A 19,446-nucleotide genomic window follows, 5' to 3' on the forward strand; every position below is an offset into this window, starting at 1 on the left:
TCAGTGAGTGGGGAGATGCACTACAAGAGGCCTAAAGCATCCTGGTCATTGCATGAATTGAGCTGCCATTCAGTTAGATATCGCCATATACCAAGATACTTGTTTAGCAAGTTTATTGCAATGCAATCATAAGGTCAGGGACACAGAATGCCAAGAGGTAGAGGACTCAGATGGCTAAGAGGATTGTGGCCCATCTCGATTTCTGTGGTTCATGGTTGAAGTGCAGGTACAGTTCTCCACAAGCATTAGTCTATTTCAGAGCCATAATCTTTTATGCCAGAGGCCACACAGAAAGGTGATGGATGCCAGTTTTAGAGGCATGACATGGCTGGGAACACAATACACAATTTTCTGTTGTTAAGGGGAGTGCTGACCAAAATATTCTGATCTCGTCACAACACCCCAGTAACTGTCAATATAAATGTGACCATGACAGTTTTGAGGTAGAGAATTCCAGACAATAGTCCCAGGCAAGTCTGAAGCCTTGAGGCCATGCCAAGCCTGTCTCTCATTTTGGGTCATTAACCACAGGAGATTGGGACCCTTTACACTTTATTGGAGGATCTTTATTTGATGGAGACACTGAATCAACACACCTGAAGCATGCTTCTCCCTGCTACAGTCTCACATCAGCATTCTTTCCTTACTTGCGTTTCGGCTACAGTTCATCTCTCCTCTCCATGCTCACAGTTTTCATATTGCACATCCACAACACTGGTTCCACACATGACATCACAGCAGGACGCCAGCTCTGGAAAGTCTACCATTGCAGCCTAGTGACTGGACTCAGAGGTGATATTTCGTAAGTGATTTTTAATCATAAATGAAAAACAACGGTAATCCAATGTTGTGCCTATGGGTGCTAAAACAAGCACAGAGAAGCAGATGGTGCAACAATTTAATGATTGCCTGCGGTTCAACTCCATTTTCTGCTTCCCAACAGGAAATCATAGTTGGCTGGGGATATTATCCTTATGTTTATACCAGCACTTACCGCATAACAGGTAAACCACACCTGATCAACATACATCCTAATTGTAAATTTAATTGTACACTTAGGTAGCCTATAGAATTTTGCACTATTTAACTTTGAAATGAGGTCATCATAAATCTTTATCTTTCGTACTTTGGCTGAAAATCTGTAATTAGTAATTCACTTAAGCCTTTTAATGCCTTTTCTCCATGTTGGAATGCATACTCATATTCATAAGCCAGACTCATTAGTATGATGTCCAATGCCAGGTGAGTGCAGACAAGCACACATTCCCCTCCAGAACATGTACGGCCAGCCATTGCTTCTTTTCAATCTGCAGTCCGCTGACTGAGCCAGACAAAGCATGAGAGGGGTCCAGCTCATACGGACAGAGCACAGTCAGTACAATGAACAGCAGTGTTCAGCTGCACAATGGAACAATGATGCTTTCAATAAGACGACAAGTACCATTCACACAGCAGGCATTCAATGCCAGTTCATCACTGAAGTAGAGTATGAGTATAAATATTCATGACAATATATCAGCAGCCTGTTTTTGTACAATTTTCACTCCTGTCCAACATGCAATGTACATGTTTGTTGTTCTAGGCTACTTTTTGCATTATATAGTGGTGCAAGGTTTCAGTGGGGATGCCATATGCAAAGACATTAATATTTGACATTAATACCTGTACATCCAGCAGAGTGTGATTATAACTATCCAAGTTAGGTTTTTAGTGACAATATATTTACCTCAGGGACAAGTAACTCTTAAGGTGACTCCATAGGTAGCTGGGTAATTAACAGACTACATTTTTCCTCTAACGTTAATCAAGTGAAGCCGTTTTAGATCAACTCATAAGACCATAAATACCTGTTCCTAATTCACTAGTTAAACAATCAGTGATTGCTAGCCCAACGTTCGTGATTGTGGAAACAATGTTTTCATACACAAGCAGCTGTACAACAGACACTGCTATCTCAAAACAATGAACATGCATACATCATTTATCATGAGAAAAAAATATTAGCTTTCATACAAAAAACAAGACTGTACGGTTTAATCAATACTGTTCGGCCTCTCGGGTCTTTATTATTCTTGTTTGAAAAAGACAGATATGTTTCCCACCGCACAGCGTATCTTTGCCAGTGTCATATTATTTTCAGATTTGAGGGAATTGATTCCAAGACTGTGACATCATATGCTGCAGATTAATAGGATACGAGAGAGCTTTCCGGTCATTCAGGCTGAATGGAGCTGCTAAAAGACATGCACATGCTGACCAACAGTGCAGCCACGGCGTATCTTGCTCTGCTTTAATTAATGTAATTCCTCTGAACATTTTTTAAAGCTATGCACCACATAGAATCACACGGCAAATACATATCTGCAAATTCACTGCCTGTCAAGCCATCCATTAATTTCTCATAATGTGCAGTATGCATATCTACTTAAGTGCTGCATACATGAAACAATACTGCCAACGGAAGTGGGAAGAACACATGTAATTTACCCTGTAACACGCTGTGACAGCCTGTGAATAAGCTATAAATACCTTGCACATGTAAATGCAGTCAGTGAGTCAATCGTCAGGATGACTAACGGTATAAATGCTTTAACTCAATGCTAAGGCCACAGAGGAGGCGGTTTACTGTACAATCCTTTCAGACTGCTGCCTCCCTGGCTAGCAAACATTTCCTTATTTAATCCGCCAACTGCCGTAAACTTTAATGTAGCGTTTGATCTGACCAAGAATAGAAAATAATGAAAACAGGTAAAGTTGGCAGCGACTCATGGGTCTTCTCAAGGGAGGAGAGCGCCACACAGAAACCTAGTTAAAAGGCCGAAAGTGAGCAGAAACCGGCAGAAAACCTCTTAAACATGAAATGAAATGGTAATAATGGGTATACAAATCAATAAACAGGGCTTAGTTATTAGTTTTTTTTTCTCTTCTCTCTTTGAAACTTATGCAAGCGTTGGCTCCCTTGCCTCCTCTGACCAGCCACCACTGGCAAAACGCAGTAATAACACTAATAAAGTAGACGTAACAACATTTATCTTTTATCATAAGCCAGCCCCCCAGCCTTTGATAAAGTATGAACCATAAACCATAATAGCCATTTTAAATATTTGTGAAAATATATGCCATAGATATATGGCAGACACATTAATGAAAAAAGATAATGTACTGTTTCTTTCAAATAAGTAATTGGATGCACCTATTGCTACTAATATAATTTTACAATGTAATGTATTCTATTGCTTATATATGCATGTAAGACAACATACAACAGTGGCAATAGCCTTGTAATATATGCAGTCTACTCGACTTGCATTAAAAATACATCGCGTACATTGTGATTTTCGCATGTGAACATGAATGGCTTCATCGTAAGTGAAGTGTAGAGTGTTATTTATCTGCATTCCAGGGACTCAGACAATATGGCAGTGATCCCTGAAGGGTTTCAGTCTGGAGAAAGCATGACCCTGGGATGGGAATGAGTGGGTATTCACACTGGCATCCTCACACTACAGCACTGGGCTGTCATCATGGGAGGCGTGCACGTGGCACACACACATACATGCAAACACACACACCTACACACACAAACACGTGCACACACACACACACACACATGCACGCACGCACACACATATACACACACGTATACACACATGCACACACATGCATTTGTGCACACGCATGCACGCACACACAGTATATGAGAAGAGACATTCTAGCTCCAGCAAGACGTCATGCTGGCACAATCAGCGCACTGCCAGTCTTTGACTTTACATGGCAGAAAATTACATCTCTATTCTTCTCTTACATTTCTCCTGGCGAGAAGAAATTTAAGCTATTCATTTTGTTCTCTCAATCTACTTATTATGTGCATTGTCCCTGTGTTCCTCTTTACAAGAAACCAGTCATAGACTCCCAGCAGGTGTTCCCTTACAGCTGAAGTGCAGTGTCCTTCCTCACACCCGTCAATCTCCTTGTTAGACTTGGGTCCATATTTTCCTGATAGCTGCTGTGCTGTCACTGGGTGTTTGTGGATCTATATCCTCTGCAGTTCAATTTGTGAAAAGATAATGGAAAATGATGGAATGATAGCCTTGAGGATCAGCAAAGAATGAAAGTCCTGAACCCACTGCAAAATAATAGGATACAACATACATTTTTGTGCTCATTCACAGTAACCCTGAAAGGTTTAACACAATGGATTTCACTAAGCCCTTTAAAGAATTATGCATTTAAAATGGGCTAGCTCAAATTCCACTGCAGTCAAGATTTAAAGTAATATTATTGGGCTCCACTGACTCACAATCACCACTTATGCTATCTGCTCAACACTGTTCTGGCTTGCAAAAGTAACCCTTACATAATTATATTCAGTATTTATTATGTCTAAAGAGATCGAGATGGAGAATGCTGAAATAACACTGAGTCCAAGTAAAATCCATAAAAAATGAAAACATACACACATAATCATGAGTGCAGGTCATTACATTTTCAAAAGCCAGTCCCAACCTATAGGGACATTATAATAGAGGGACCTGTCAAGCTTAATCACAGCCACATTTTAGGCTGTTGAAATGACATTATTGATATTTGTAATTAAAACTGAATGAAGTACATTTTAATGTGTTTCTTACATAATTTAGCCTGCTTTGTTTACTCTAAATACCAAAATTCAGCTTGGTTTGTTTTTCACTTGGTCATCACTTGTTTAGAGGGTGTGTTGGACACCATATGAATAAACATATTAAATGTCCTGGTGCTCACTTCAGCAGTGTGCATGTCAGTGACAAACATGTTTATCACCAGAGCAGTTCTCAGAGGCACATGCATTCATTACTTTGCAGATTCTTTTGTTTTGGGGGGTGGGGGAGGGTGTGAGAGAACAGGCATGCAGCTTTCTGACACTTCATTGATCAATTAAGCAATTAAACACATAAGGAATTCAATTAAAATCACTGCTTGGCACTTGTGTGTTGTAATACTACATGCCATATTTCGTATGCTGAAAAAAACAATGTGTTGCACTGCTTTAAACATAACACCCATGTACAAAAGAGCTTCCTAATCTTTCCACCAAACCTAGCACTTTTCCAACATTGATGTAATATCTCAAGATTACTTGAGATATTAAAATCAGTTAGATGAGAGGCACCTCTCATTGACCACTGCTGCTGTTAATGCATAACCATCAGAGGACAGTAAATTACTTTGGATGGGGGTATTTTCTAGTAAGAGATGATAAGGGAAATACATCACTTTGTATGATTGTGTGCCCCACAACGCCAAGTCATCATTTATAGCAGCATTATTCCCCTCTTTCCTACTGCCTGTGCAGAGCGGGAATGAGCAAAGGCCAATTTAGGATGGGTGACCCTGTGAACCTCTCTCCCTGCCTGGGAGAACTGCCCTATTAGAAACTATTGGGAGCACAGGCTATGGCGTACTGACTCATAACCTGGGTCCTGGTCATCAGCCGGTGTCCCTCTCGGGATGCAATCATGGCCATGGCAACAGGGCTCAGGGACACAAGATGCAGCAAGCTAAGGTCAGAGTACAGCCGCAATAGATTTCAAAAAATGTGCAGGGTCAAGGGGTGGTAGAGGCCGGGGAAAACGAGCGGGAAATGCCCCGAATGGTAATTGCACCACTGCTCCAAAGGAACTGGAACTGGCAGTGGGCGTAAAGGCACCGTGACATCCTTTTGTGGAAGCACATCTGAGTTCCACTGAAGGATGGGTACAAATTACAGTGCCAAACCTGCCGTTTGAAGGCAGTAAACTTCAGAAGTCTTACGCAGAATTATTATTTTTTGCCTATGTCAGTGCTTTCTCTCTGAAATGACTATTTGTCAGTATTATTTCTGCATATTTATTAGTCGTCACTTTCCTAACGTTTATTTATTCAATTTTCCCAAGGACCCGAGGGGGAGGAGGTCTACAGGCTTGTCACTTCTGCATTACTTTTTTCTGCATTACGGGCATGGCAGCCAAGATGGAGTATGCATCGAAAAGAGAAAGAGCAACAGATTTAACACCGGCCTGACACTAAATGATCTCACACCTGCCTATCTGACACCACATTGCTTTTACTTTGGCTTCAAACAAATACTGGTTCCACAGTGAACCTGGAGGATCTGCAGGTGTGAGTGTGTGTGTAAAGACATTCCATGCAGTCTGACCTCCTTTCCGAGGTAGGATTAAAACACACACCTCAAATGAAATCATAATTCCTCACCAGTTAGCCTCTCCCTCAGAGTCAGGAATTAAAACACACATTAAATTTAAATTAAATCTTAATTCCTCTTCAGTCTTATTGATGTTACAGTTTCCAACTAATCTAAGCTTGTCTAATAAGACCATTGGGCTACTGAATGAAAATGAATGGGCCAGTAGCCACTTCCAACAGAAAAAAAGCCCATACTTATCACCTTCTCGAAGCTGATACAACAGTAAATGAAGGACTCATTTTGAAAATAATCCCATCATATCGGGAAACATTTGTATGAAAATGTAGATATGAAACCAAACATTGACAAGATACTGCATTTCACTGAAGTATAGTTCCTTTTCAGCTTTAAGTTCCAATACTAGCTGACATTTGTTGGTATTCTAACGTGGTTCAGTTTATGACTATATAATTGAATATAGTGGGCCTTCCTGAGCAATGAAAACTATTTTCTTCTATCATAGTTTTTTATTTCACATATGGGCAAATATAGGGATTCTTTTTTGTAGCCAATAAGAAAATGTACATGGTTATTCTCAATAATTAGTCATTTAAATATAACTGCTTAACCTTAAGTACTATACAGTACTTCAGTATACAGTATTCACAGGTAAGCGACTGGGCAAGAGAATACATATGGGCATAATGTGTCACTACGATTGAATACATACTAAATGCATACCGCATATTCCTCAAAAAGTCAAACATCTGTTTGCACTTAGAGTAGCTTTACGTCATTCTGAATAAGAGCATCAGCAAAATGAATATAGTATCTCACGCATACACCTCCGCAAAACGAACCTCCTGCTGTTGTTGTAAATGCACTGGAAATATGCTGATTTGAGACACAGTGTGGCACAGTGGGTTTGGACAGACTGCCAGAGGGCAGGTGAACAGGGCTGGATTCACTCCGATATTCTGGACAGCACCTGCTTATATGCATGTGGAACGCAATGGACAGGCAGGAAGAAATTTCCCTATGTGGACTGCCTACAGAGCAGCAACCAGTTCCCTGCATTAGATTTAAATCCACGTGATGTAAAAATATATTAAATCTGTACGACAAATACAATAACAAACGCAATATATCATATTTCAAGTTATTCTATCCAAGTATTATCAAGCATTTGCATGAGAAAGCCTACATTGAACTATCATGAAAAGATCATTTAAATCCAGATCACAGGAGGTACAATTTCACCGTCTGGAAATGATGAGGGTTCTCTGAGTCGAGTTCTCCTTAATATGCCAGAGCAACACTGCGTCAGGACGGGAGTTATCTTATGTGCATTGCAATGCATTAACTGCTGAACTCTGCTATCTCCCAATGGCAGTCTCTCGGTTAATCACTTTTCAGGTATACTTTGACAGCTCTAATTGATGTGTTTGTAATTTCTATATTGCCTCAGAAACTCAGGAAAAGGCCTATGGTCTTTTAAATATATTTTAGTCACAGAAGTCCCCTGACCAGTTGGCATTTAAAAGCGTCAAGGCAAATAATGTCCGAGACAGATCCAGTGCTGGAAAACAGTTTGGGCTGTCTGAATGTGCTGTGATCTCAAGAAACAGCGAGGAGATGGGAAAAAAGAAAGGGGTTGGGGGGGAAGAAAGTGGCAATAAAAGTGGCAAAACATGAAAACGTATCTCTCAGTTCTCGCCCTCTTCCGTCCGTCAGGGCACGGCCACTTGAAGACCCTGACCGCTCTTCGCAGGTGTGTATCGTACCTCCCAGTGCCTCATGCTCACATCTGTGTCACAGCTGACAAGCCGTTTGGCTATAATGAGGAATCGCGCCTTCCTGCCTGCACACGGTCCGTAGGAGCTCCTTGATCTCTCCTCTCCTGCCCATAATTCACCTCTGTGACACTGAGCAGGTTCGGGACAACACCGAGGCACCATAAAGAGCTTGATAGGACAGGGTAGAAAGCTTAACAATCCAAATACGAAATACAAAATGACTTCCAGCAGACTTCGCTCTGAGAAATTCCTCGAGCTTTCTGACCCATGATGCATTCAATATAAAAGTGCCCACATATTTAACCTCAAAGTAAAAATGATTTGTGGGTGCTCAGTGAATGTAATAATGTCCAAAAAATGTACCATTGTAAAAAAAAAAAAAAAATGATACACTGGCAAAGAAAACCGAATGGAAGTGAACCAAATCATATCTAAAGACAAAAAAACTCATCCAAATTGTACTGTGGAAGTTTTTTGACAGGTGTTGAGGAACTACTCAAAATTCTAGTGACTTCAGATCAATCCATGGCAGTACAGCTGAAAGCCTTCAGGATATCTGGCTCCTATAAAATGTCATGTAACAGCATTCCATTCACAGTTATTCTCACTCTTATCAGTGTACCCCAGCTGATATCACCATTTGTCAAGTGAGTGACAGCAGAGCTCAGATGGGCATCTCCTGACGCACCGTTAGAAAAATGGCTCAAGCACCCAGAGCACTCTATGTAGACATATCCTCGTATAACAGCATTACTACCAGTAGAAATGTATTACTGCTATCTTTGTGTTCATGCTATAGTTGCTTTAGATGGATGATTCCCTGAGAGGGAAGAGAATACCCAACGGGGAATTCCACAACTTCCTCAGGAATGGGGATTCATATATGAGGTGTTTGCAGGACATGGGTTTTCTGTTACAGTTCCACACCTAATTTACTTCAAATAATTGCCACAGAACATGACCTGAAATACAGTGGTTTTCTGAGGGCCTGGTTCAATCTAAATGGTGTCGCAGTTAGCCTTGAACAACAAACAATGGTACAACAAGCAGAAAACACAGTTTTCTCTGGCTACCGTAATGACTAAATAATGTATTAACGACATACAAATAGCGTCTCTAGTAATGGGGTGACAACCGGCTTAATTAAAAATCTACTTAAATGCAGAAAGGCTTGCAATGAAAAACTGTTCCTTTAGGCTAAATAAATCCTAGAGTGGGGACTTCATGCCTCAACCCAACCGTAAAGCACGACAAACAGATTCTTCTGATTGTACTATATTAATAATATTTAAATTTGAACATACATGGGTTTACCTGTGTCTGTGGAACAGCAATAAAGATGGAACCACTTGTCATGTTGTACAGGATTCAATGTTCAATGATTCTATTCAAAACACCACCACTTCATACTGCATCTCCCATTGGCACAGCAATGGGAATAATAGGTCTTATCTTTGGTTGCTAGTTGAAAAACCATCTACATTTATTAAAAACGATTTTAAGAGGAAAGAAAAGCCTGTAATCCCCACCACAAGCCACTCAGCTCAGTCAGCACAACATATTAATTTGGTCAATATCTTCTGTCACAATCCTCCTATTAAATGATTTGCTTACTGACAAAGTCACCACCTCCCCTCTACTAACTGGGGTTTTATGTTTCTCACAAGCCCTGTCAGGCTAAATAACCACGGCGAGGTAATTCTTAGCGTTTGATTAGTGACTCACGAGTGAGACGTATTCACGGCGACAAGGCAATTACACGGTGTCGCGTAGCGGCTGACTGACGCGATCAATACCGGGGGCAGCAACTGGAAAAATACATTTCACAACATCTTTGCCCTCCGTTAAAGTTGCCAGCGTCTAATCAACTCGCCGTATGCCTGAGTCAGCACTGCCTTGTCAGATCGCCCTGCCGTCCAGAGCACACCAGCAGGTTGTTTCCACCGGCAACACAGGCGGTCGCACCTCCACGGGAAACGGCAGGGACACTGACTGCGAACCGCTGACCGACAAAAGCTAAACTTGCACTGCTTCACCTCACAAGGTGAGCCCAAAACCATTTTCGGTCCAAATTATTAAGGGTCCTTTCTTTTTTGTATAATTGGAATGATGTATAAGGACAGAAATGGAGTTTCTGTGTTGATGTATGCTTGGACATTATTTACATTGATCATTTGGTTAGCAGAAAGCCTTGTCCAGGGACAGCTTGCATGGCCTACATTTAATTTTCTATGAGATTACACAACTGGACATTTACAGACACAATTCCAGTTAAGTGCCTTGGCTCAAGGGCCGAACTAGCACTTACGAGGTGCTAAGTCTTAAACCTTAATCACCACTCCACCCTGCAGCCAATGAAGAAGCTGGCAGTCACATGGTTCACTTTGCTGGAAGCTGACTTTATATGCATGGCTTTAGCTCAGTAAAAAAGTTAATAAGATTTTTCTCACTGGCATTTTACTGAAATTGTAAAGAAAAAAGCGGTGATTTTTAGAGGAGGTTAATGTGTGTCCGGGGGGGCAGAGGAGGGGAAAGCAATATCCTCAGCCTGATGCTCGCAAACCCACGCACACCCACACGCACCGCTGCAACAGCCTGCCTCCACATTACCTGTGCGTAGCCCTTTCTTTAAAAAAAACTCATTCCACGGTAAAAAAAAAAATTGTGCATGTTTTCCGAATATTCATTCCATGAGGAGGAGTGGATGAAGGGGCATAAGACGGGGACAGAGACTAGCAGTAGGGGATGGATAAAGCTGTGGGGGTGGGCCTCATACCTGTGATGTCCGTCCTTCTGTCCTCCTCTGAATCTTCACTGTCCTTCTGTCTCCACTCCTCCCGCAGCTCGGGGACATAGAAGTCACTCTGGCGCGCTAGAGGGCCCATGAAATGGATCATATTACCCTGGTAGATCTCAATGAAGGGGTGGGCACAAAGCTTCCTCTCCTGAGGGGGGTGAGACAGGGAGGTGGGGAGAGAGACGGGCAGGGAAAGAGCAAAATGATGAGAGTTCAAAGATCACCATCCTTCATTCACTCAGCATGCACCCCTCAACAGATGCTCAATCCCCTTCCCACTCCCACATCCCAGCCCTCGGAGAGTGTCTGTCCTCAACAGGAAGACAGATTATGAGGGAAAAGGCTGAGTCACTTGATTAGCTGAAGCACCGCACCCTCTATTTGAGCTGGTAAATGACGACTTCAGGGGGCTGCAATTATATCGGTAAGAAGGCGCCGTTGTTGATTCCTTGCCTCGTTAAGATGCCTTAACAAGCCGAGATTGGATCAATCATATTACTGGAGGGAAAGAGAGCAGACTGGTATTTCAAATCGAGGCCGCAGAGATTTGAATAATGCGTGTTACAACTGCACATTAGAATGTGAATCAAACTGAGGAATAATGGAATCTATCCTCGTAAATTCTTCTACAGAGTATGTGCTCTCAATATGAATTAACTGAATAAAACCTTGAATAATGCTCCCATTCATAATATTTCCCCACCTCAGTTAAACACCTCTATACTCCATATTCTGAAGCCTGCCAACCAGTAATATTAATATTGCCCTTCTCCCCGAGTTTAAAACAGCAAGACCCAGTTTTTAGAGTATCATTTTAAATATAATGAAACAAAATATCAACAAGGAATTTTGAAGGCATTTACAGTTTGAATAGTCCTGACCTTTTCATGTTATAGCTTAACCTTTTACCATTCTCCTCATGTACATTGAGCTAATTACAATAAATGCCTTGGAGGGAATGTTTGTTTAACCAAAAGATGCAAGCACAGCATATTCAATGCTATTGCATTCTGCAAAGAAAACAGAAAACCAGATGCCTGCATAACACAAGAAAGAAGGTATTGCCCCAGTCAGGTAGAAAACATAGAAAAATGCTCAGTGATATCAAAATTGAGAGAGAAAGAGAAAGAGAGAGAGAGCAAGAGAGAAAAAGTTGGTAATGTATGTGCTTTCGTATTACAAATCAATTTTTAAGCTTGCCGTTCTATCCTTCTATTAACTTTGCTAGCTTCTCTTCTCTTTCACTTCTTAAAATTCTTTGCTTTTCTTATATACAAATAATGAATTTATCCAGCTAACCAGAAAGCAATTAATCACAGTCCTTTGAAAAGCCTCTAAGTTTGAGGATCTTGCTGATATAAATTACATGATCCACACGCTCTGTTGCCCAGTTACCCCCCTTTGCTCCTCACTGCCACTTCAAACCCTTTTTCTTGCTCATCACTGTGACTGCTGCTCCTTCAATCTTCATACCATTATCTTCAGACTCTCAGCTTCCTCCCCTTGAAGCACAATCTACTGATACACTCATCTGTTTTGTCTGAAAAATATATTTCTTTTCTCGTCTCAGTCTCCCCAGTGCCAGTGTGAATCGCCTGCCAATATCCATGCCATATATATTTGTCTGATCCTTGTGTGACCTCTTTGATTATTACTTTGGCATTTTCATATTCTGTTTTAACCTGAATTCTCTTCTGTTCTTCCGGCATTTAATGTCAGCACACATGGTTCTTGCAGATATTATCATCCTGTTTTTAACACCCGTTTAATGACCCGTTTCACATTCCTTTTGGGATAATACAATACCATCTTGCTTTATAAGTGACGTTTTTAAATAACTTTAAATTAGCATTCTACCATCAAGATTGTAAATTAGTTATAAAATGAACTTATATTTCCAATGCAATCTCGCATCAGTATGACCAACTGATTAAATGGCTTAAAATATTGTATTATTTATTATTAATAAATAATGCGTGGAGTAATCAGAGCCTCCGACTTTCAAGTGTGCCATCCACATTTACTCAACATAAGGAATAAATACATGAATAATTGCTTTAAAAGGCCAGTAAAGAACCCTCCGAGTGAACAGTTTAATTAAATGCCTGTGGATATTACATATTGTTTCTCTGCTCAATTTCCCGTTGATCATTTTAAATCATTTTTTCTTTGAATGGATCTGTTTTCACCTTGAATCCCGCTGGCTTCAACTTGACCTGTGGCTCAATCAGTCCGATCAGTCACAGGATACTGGATACAGTAATCCAAATAAAACATGTTGTGTCAAATGAATGTCTTGGGAAAACTGTACATTCATAAAAATATTTAAATCTAAAAGGATGGCTTAGTGCTAATGGAAACTGATTCATGGTGAGAAAGCAGCTTTTCCCATGCACCACAATCCAAGAAACTAAAAGCAGGAGTCTGTCAGAAGGGCCATACCCTTTTGGCTATTTTCCTTGAAACCTTTCACCACCCAAGACTGCCATGATAAAAACATATTTCAAAGCATTACTCACGAAGACAATCCTGTCAGTGTCTAATAGGGGAAAACATTCTCAAGCGCGTGAAAGAAACAAATTACCTGACAAAATGAAGGCCGTTTGATTTGTGTCACCTGAACAAAGGACCGTTTTTTTTTTCTGGATACCAATTTACCCTCCACAACGCCTCCCCTGATGTCATGTATGGGTTCTTCACTGAATCACGGAAACCAAGGCCTGCAGGTCCAAAGTCAGGGATGTGTAGGTGCTCTGCACTCACTGATCTGGCTTACGGGAAGTACTAATCAATCAAGCTGATTCAATGATCCACAGCATGGTAGCTCCTGTAATGGCAGGGACAACTTGATAATAACCTGGCACTACTTCATGATAGCGCAGGGTAATAAATGCTTAATAAAGCTGTAATAACTTCCCTATGAATCAAAAATACATAGTCAAATTGTAGTATCTGCATTCATTTAATAGGCATCTGACTTCAGCAGGTGAAGTCTTGGGTTATTTTTACGGGCACAAGGGGAATTTTGCACACAAAGTAAGGGAATACTAAACGTGAGTGGAATTTATTAATGTGCTATTACAAACAATGCAGTATTAATGATTTATAATTAATTTAAAAATTGCTGAATAGTATCAAGGCTAGTCAAGGACTTTTTATGCAGGCCACATTACTAAAAATATATTAACCTATTTATTTTAAATATCTGCAAACCCATATTGACCATACTATGGGTCAGATGTACTAAGCCATTTTCAACTATTTACAGACGTAAATCAAGGTGCAAGCAGGATGGAGACACATGAACAGGCCTAGGAGATGCACTCAAAAAAGCATCTTAGCAAAACGTATCACACTCTTTTGGCCACCTCTTCTTTGCAGAGCTGGTTTAATTCAGACAGATTGCTAGGTTTTCGAGCATGCTGCTCAGTGCTTATTTCAGGTCCTGTCCTAACATCTCTATTGGCAAGGCCATTCCAAAACTTTCATATTGTTTCTTTTCAGCCATTCAGATGTGGACTTGCTTTTGTGTTTTGGATCATTGTCTTGCTGCATAACCCAATTATGCTTCAGCTTCGGCTCATAGACAGATGATCAGATATTCTCCTTAAGAATTTCCTGGTCCTCCTGGTTTTGGCATTGGCGGCCACTCCTGTGAAGATTCATAACTGTTCCAAGTGTTCTCCATGTGGAGATAATGGCTCTTACTGTGGCTCTTACCGAAACTAATTATCAATTAGCCTAAATTTGGTTAACTGGTTGATTAACTAAGAGGAAATTACTTTTTCATATGGGTGATATGGGTGTAAATAAATGCAATAATCATTTTAAAAATGTGTTTTGTGCTTCCCTTTGTCTAATATTACATTTTGTCTAAAGATGTAAACAATTCAGTGTGGCAAATATGCAATAATAAAGTAAATCAGGAAGGCGGCAAATACTTTTTCACGCCGCTGTATTTCAACTCCTGAGATACATAAATTTCCCCACATCCAATAAAGATATCAAAGGCATTTTTTGAACAGTGCCTTTTAAGCTCTGCTTCATACGCAAAATACTGTTAGTAGGCAGTCCTAATCACTGATTGTGTAATTAGTTGTAGCCTTAGTAAATATGACTTTAATTTCAGGCCGAATGTGACTGCACTGATATACCCTCATCAGGCCACAATTTAGGCTGTGCGCTTTATGTACTTAAATCTTGCCCCATGTTACTTGCACACGTTTTCATGTACTTGCTGAGAACTGTCAAAAACTGCCATAAGTAATGTGCAATATCATAATGTCCTTGAAACATTTTCTTTAATTTCTGAAGAACTTAAAAAAACAAATAATCCACATATACTTGTGAAGGCAATTTCCAATTTTATATAAATATTTACCAGGGCACAGCCATGTTGGTATTGATCAAAATCCAAAGCTCAAACTGGGGTGAAATAGGCTATATGATGAAAAAAGACCATTAATTGGGTTTGAAGGAGTGAAAAGGTTAAAAAGTAAAAAAGTGAAAAAATTACTATGGTTCACTCTATGCCTCTGGTCTTATACTTATGTGTTTGACTATATTTTTTACATGTGATTTTTCAATTATCATGTGATTAAAAAAAAAAAATCTAATAAATACAGCACTTGAATGAAGAATATTTTTTAGGAAAATTCACAATAATGACAAGCATTTCAAAGTGTAGCTTTTAACAACCTCTTCACTGTTACCCAGCCTTCCCCTCTAAAACAGGGGTCTCAAACACCACTCCTGGAGGGCCAGAGTCTCTGCTGGTTACTGTGATGTCTGCCGGTTTCCGATCAGCAGCCAATTTAAGCCTGGGAAACAAGGTGCGTGGATTCTTTGGCCAATCAATGACTTAAATAAGCACTTAAGTGCAGGAACAGCGGCCCTGCAGGATTTGAGCTTGAGCTTCAGACCCCTGGTCTATAAGGACCCATTCTTTTCAAACAATCGCCTTCTCAGATGAAAGCGCGAGTGTGACACACTGCCGCAAGGCAAAGGAAGCCGTTCGTTACGTCTCTCTCATCACAGACGTGCTGACCAAGCAGCAGGCCCGGCGGAGATTAATACTGCATCCTGGGTAAACATGCTGGTCCCAGCCATCCCAATGACATACAAATCAAGACACAACACAGGAGAGGGTGACGGATGGACGCGAACTCCGTTTCATGATGGAGAGGTCACGACACAATCGCCCTGACACCGGTGCCAAGGAGGCATGCCTCGCTCCAAATGCGGTGCCACGCTGTTTCAATCTCGCCCGAGAAATTGAACGGTGACAGAGGCTCGCCCCCGAACATAAAGCACATCTGACAGCATGATGTATCCGTGAGGGAATCCCGGCGCGGGCTGGCGGTTCTCACACGTCCCGCGGCCGGCGCTCCCTAACAGACCCAGCCATGCGCAAAGCGTCTAATGGTCGCCCGGTGAGGCTCGCGGCACGCATGCAGACGTCAAGCAGGAGTTTAGAGCGCTGACCACGGAGACGGTGATAATGCAGGTTTCACGGGCTTTTCCCTGTTTCAAAACCGACTGACATTTACAGTGGATTTCTAAGACGTGAGCCTCTCCTTGTCAGGGTATAAATGAGATGAATGATTCAGTCCCCACAGATGGGCTATTTTAATCACTTTATTTCAGATCAAATCAATAAAAAAAAATAATAATAATAAAAAATTCAATGTTTTAGTAATTTTTGGCTTGGTCTGCCTTTCTTGACTCCCTATAACAAAAGAGCACCTTTTATTCTTTTTGAGAGGCCATAAGCGAAATGGTTGGGCTTTTCTGTGGTCAAGTAGGTGGGTGATGGAAGTCTGTCTAATTTAAATGCAATAATTGTGTTTGCGGCAATCTGAAAATTGCACTTCTGCAGCGTGAGCTGTAATCATCTACTCAAGGCTGACGTTAGCGCTCACTGGAGAGTTTACCGCTGTCAGACGGCTGCTGAGGGGATAGCCCGACAATAACATCAAACAGAGCGGAATGGGAAGAGAAAGCATGCTGGACCAGTACTCTTTTTTTGGTCACAGGAACAGCCCCCGCTTTCTTTACCATCTGTCTCTGACTGCACAGCGTTTTTGTAGTCAAGGCTCAGTGGGCAATGAGAGCTCTCCCATATCCACCGAAAAACTCCAAGTCTGCAATTAGCTCAGCATCAAATATTTACAGCCCCCCACCCCCCACACACCCCCGCCACCGAAAAATAAAAGCAGGATCTTTTTTCCTCTGTATGTACCGAAGGGCATGCAGTACTGTTTATTCAGAAATCAGAGGCAGTGGAAACCATGGAGATGACAGATACTTGCCATAAAGGATTTGTTCTCGCGGATGGTGCATCATTAGGTCCATCATCAACATTCTGCCACACATGACAGTTCCCCAGGTTTAGCCGAATGCGAGGCCAGCTTTACACAGGAAGGTAGAGTGCGGTCGAGTGCGGTTCACTCTTCCGCTCAACACAACAGCGAGAGCCCGTAAAGCCCAATGCTACCAAGAAGGTTTCTTGTGTCCTCCTGAGATTCAGAAGAGTGTGTATGCGATTACCCCAGATAATCACAAATCTCTTCTCAAAATATGATGGCCCAAAAAAGGAATGGAATACGGAATACAAAATATATTACAGAATGTGTCTCATGGGTGCCTCTGGCATGTATGACAATACTCAGGCATTGTGAAATTCCATATGAAATTTTTGTACATAGTTTTAATACGACTACAAACAGATATTACATTTATACATCATATACATATTTTACAGTACATGCAGAATGCCACTACCACCACTACAACTACCACAAGTAATAGTAATTAAATTAACAATACTATGAAGATAGTAACATTAAATTACAACTATGATTTGAAGCAAATTCTTAATACTAAAAAAAATAATAATACCTTTCTTTTAGAACACAATTCAAGCTCTTATCTGAGATTTTTGATTTGAGACAGGAAAGCCTCTGTTCTTCCCCCACCGTATTACCATGATTACATAACAACTCCCACGCATCCCCTCCACAGGCCTCCACACCTGCCTCGGCTGCCTCTGCCGATTCTGCATTAATGACTTTGACAGGGGAGGGGGACCTGGGAGCCTCCATCTTAATCTGGTAGAAGCCCCCGCGCATGATAAACAACAAGTGAAAAACAAGCGCCCCATGGAAACGAGGGCCTGACACTGCGTTTCCATCCTCACGCTTTGCTGGAACCTGGTTATGTCGCCTCCCCGGAGAGAGCGCGCATGCCACAGCTGCCTTCTGCGGAGCGAGAGGTTCTTCCCGTCGTGAGCGCACCCGACCGCAGTGAAATAATCATCTGAAATGTTTTCACCCTTTAGACACCAGCACAAATCCAGCAGATTACTGAAAATGTTAATAAAAAAACTAAAAAATTCACTAATACTCCAAACAAAATTATCTCACACAGTTGTGTTTTTTGGTTAGTAACATGTTTTGCTGAAAATTATCATGGATGAGCTGGAGTGTATTCAAATTTTGCAGCGTGAGCCAAATCTGAATATGTATTGTACGCATTTGACATTGGTCTGGAGCACACATTCACAGTGTATGTGAAGTGCTTGTTGCTCACGATCCAGAAGCAGAGAACGGGAACAAGGCTCAAACGGACATACTGCGGACTATACTGCGACAGCCGCATTGCCACCGCCGTGCAGCGCATAATGCGACAGGGTTTTTCAGCATTGTGAAAAACCGCAGCATGCTGCAGCCGGAGGCATGCAACTCACTCAAATCAAAACGAAGCGCAAACAGGCTCTGAAACCACATTCTCTGGCTTTAGAAGCTTAGAACCCAATATCAAGGGAAATGGATGAGCGTTCTGTTGGAACACCACTGATGGATCTACCAGCACCACAGGCAAAATACAATGTCTCAGAGGGATCGTCTACTCATAATTAACAAAGATGTACAAAAATGTACTCAGTTTATTTACTTTGTGTAGTCGCCTCAATAGCAGTCTATGTTACTGAATCTTTTATAGTGCCTGTAAAGGGGTTTAAAAGAGTGAGGCATCATAAATACAGCAATTATATTCTGATCAAGCTTGTAAAACACTAATTGCAGGTAGGCCTATATATCATTGGAATCTCAGTCTTTGATTTTTTTTGTTTACAACATGTATATGTATATGTATGTATGTCTGTTTATATTTATTTTTAATCATGTAATGTGTCCAAATTGTGGGTTAATATTTTTAAGATTCTGCCATTAAATCAATTTCACCCTTGAGGATACCAGTAAGTTGTCTACTACTGCTACTGCTACAAATTCCTCGCACAACAAACTGCACATAGATTATTGATTATTGAAGGAAGCACTGAAGTAGACCACCACTCCCAGTAAGTTAATTTCAGTTCTCGCTGTCCTTCGATGCATCATCTTATCTGTGAATGGCACCTGTCACTGTTTTAGGATGCAGAATCCGCAAGGACATCATTTGCACCACCTATTACCAGTTCTGGGACAGGGAGACAGACAAGCCAGCAGAGATACAGCACGCCCCCAGGGCAGGACCAACCCCACTGCATCCAAAAATATGGCTTAGGGTTTTTTATGCTTTCCATGACAACGGTTCAGAAGATCCGAGAGGTCACAACTGGACGCCTGGACATGGTGAGGCAACAACTGCCGCTAACGAGCAACAGGAACATGCTAATGTTGAGGTCAAAT

General features: G+C 41.2%; 1 protein-coding gene across 1 annotated transcript in view; it reads right to left on the reverse strand.

Annotated features, from left to right (window-relative positions):
- Window positions 1-19,446, reverse strand: part of LOC135234284 (testis-expressed protein 264 homolog) — a 74,603-nt gene that overhangs the window by 4,182 nt on the left and 50,975 nt on the right. The window contains exon 3 of the mRNA XM_064298733.1: window positions 10,736-10,904. Within this exon, the coding sequence (XP_064154803.1) occupies window positions 10,736-10,904 (169 nt within the window). The remainder of the gene's footprint in view (window positions 1-10,735; window positions 10,905-19,446) is intronic.

This window comes from Anguilla rostrata, chromosome 11 (genome assembly GCF_018555375.3).
Source record: "Anguilla rostrata isolate EN2019 chromosome 11, ASM1855537v3, whole genome shotgun sequence".
Taxonomy (NCBI): domain Eukaryota; kingdom Metazoa; phylum Chordata; class Actinopteri; order Anguilliformes; family Anguillidae; genus Anguilla; species Anguilla rostrata.